Source organism: Apis dorsata, unplaced genomic scaffold (assembly GCF_000469605.1).
Source record: "Apis dorsata unplaced genomic scaffold, Apis dorsata 1.3 scaffold_257, whole genome shotgun sequence".
In the NCBI taxonomy this organism is placed as follows: domain Eukaryota; kingdom Metazoa; phylum Arthropoda; class Insecta; order Hymenoptera; family Apidae; genus Apis; species Apis dorsata.
In genome coordinates this window covers 262,523-264,797 of record NW_006263535.1, presented here as the reverse complement: position 1 = coordinate 264,797, position 2,275 = coordinate 262,523, and the positions used below count along the sequence as shown (strand labels likewise).

Here is a 2,275-nt window from a genome sequence, read left to right as displayed (position 1 = left end):
CTATATATATATATATATATATATATATATATACACGTGTGTGTGTGTATATATATATATATATACACGTATGCACGCCGTGTATAAATATACGGGTGGCACACGTTCGAAATGGAGGTACGTATACGCGTGTACCGAACAACAAAGCATTCGCCTGACCGCAATCAATACACTGTCCCCCTGCACCCTCTTCTCTCGACCTCTCCTCCTCCCCCTCCTCCTTTGCTATATCATCCGCAGCGGTGTACGCGAATGNACCCGCCTCCACCGCCACCAGCGACCAGGACACCATCTTCTCCAAGACCTCGTCGCGCGGAAATAAGACGGAGAACAAGAAGGTACGTGTGTATCTGAGAGAAGTATCAATTACAAGATGTTTTGTTTTAAACGTTTAACGAGTGGTTCGTTCGTGATAGTGCAGCTTTGAGGAAGGGTTTACGTATTGGGTCGTATGATGAAATTATTGTTTTAGGAAATTGTGGTCTTTGTTCGATACGGAAATGGAATTAGCTTTAACTTTTCTACAGATTTTAATTGGTATGTTTTTTTATAAAATTTTAGGGGGAAGAAATTCTTTGAACGATTTTATTTTTTAAAAACAGGTAGCAAATAGTGAAACGAATAGTGGTGATTGGTTGATGAAATATCTAGTGGGTTAAGATTTCATATTTAGAGTTTGCTTCGTGATGTATGCGGTTCTTAATCGATTTCTTGACAGTAGGATGCTGTTGTTACGGTATCTCCTCGTTTCAGAAAAGAGCAACGAATTATTCTCTTTATAGAATTTTTTCAGACTTAATAAAGGTTTCGAATATCATATAGTTTCTCACGGGTTATAATTCTAGTTCTAAAATGAACTTCTACCGTTTCCAGGTTTATAAGCACACTTCGAAACGTGGCAATTTTTGATCCTCCATCAATCGGTGCGCTATCCATTTCCCCAATTTTTTCACTTTCTACCATTGCAGCGAAATGTCTGAAAACTGTCGTTGGAGATACGTCTAACTCTACGTCCACTTTGGCATTCAATTTATCTTTGTTTAATATCTATCTCGGGGCTCATTTTCAAAATTCTCATTTCCAGATCCGAATTTTTGAAACCATTGAACGGTCCTCTCATTAAATCTTCTTCGAAAGTTAACCTAATATTTCGATATGCTTCAACTGCATTTGGACTCAGCTTAAACTCAATTTAACACAGGAATAATATTCCAATTCGTTCACTTCTCAAAACACTGTTAAACATAATACAAAAAAATAAGTTACACAGAGGAAGTATAAGAAGTCGTCTTAAATAAATACATTAAGCAAAATATAAGTTAAGTAAGATTTACGAGTTTCGCGTTTCATGTCTTACAATCTAATATTAATATTAAAATGATAAAATTTGGATTGATAAGAATAATAATAGCGAATTCATGCGAATTGCGTCAGAAAACGTTGCTGTTCCCGATATAGGGAAAAAAGTAAACGTTGCCCGTATGTAACGAACTTTCGTGCACAATTTATACAAACGAAATTCAGTGAACGTTGCGTAAATTGGAACTCTATTTTCTAGAGGAGAGGATTAAATTATTTATCCGCACTTGGCACAGCGTTCCAGCAATAATAAGATTACGAGTTAATAACGTTGGCGATTCGAGACGTTTATAACCAGCCATATAATTGTCCATAATTTTTATCCACTATGTATTTCGAAATTTAAACGGAAGCGAATTCAAGTTTTCAGAAAGTTGAGAAGTTGAATAAACAGGCAGGTAAACAGCCGGCCAGATTATCGTAATATTTATTAGCGGGGAGATAATATGAGACGTAACGATATTTGCAAACATTTTCATAACGTGCTCTAAAACTGCCCTCCTCGAATGGATCTTTGATATGCAAACTCTAATTCGATTTCGCGACGCGAAGATATGCAAAGTGAAGGATACGAGGGGAGCGTATCGGGGACGAATAAAACGGCGCGGATGGAATGGGAGGAAATAATCGTAATCGTAATCGATCGAGGACGAGTAAAGTAAACGAAAGTCGGACGCGCAAAAATTCAACTTTTGTTATCGCTTCGATCTATATAATAAATGGCGAAAGGCCCCGCCCATCCGAATGTACTTGTGCTTCCTGCAGTGACCATTAAACGTGCACTCCATTCGTCGAGGGAAAGTTGGCGATTAATAATTTAAATCAATATGGCGGAACGAGTGCAGACCATTTGGGGTAGATATACCTCCCGTGGGTACAGTATAACGTACCTCGTATCCGGAATACCGGAACGTGA

General features: G+C 38.0%; 1 protein-coding gene across 2 annotated transcripts in view; it reads left to right on the top strand.

The window, feature by feature from the left end:
* The window catches only part of LOC102677059 (discoidin domain-containing receptor 2-like), a 141,476-nt gene that overhangs the window by 121,508 nt on the left and 17,693 nt on the right, over positions 1–2,275 (top strand). For both annotated transcript variants that reach the window (XM_006616348.2, XM_031510762.1), the window contains exon 10: positions 241–338. In XM_006616348.2, coding sequence (XP_006616411.1) covers positions 241–338 — 98 coding nt within the window. The remainder of the gene's footprint in view (positions 1–240; positions 339–2,275) is intronic.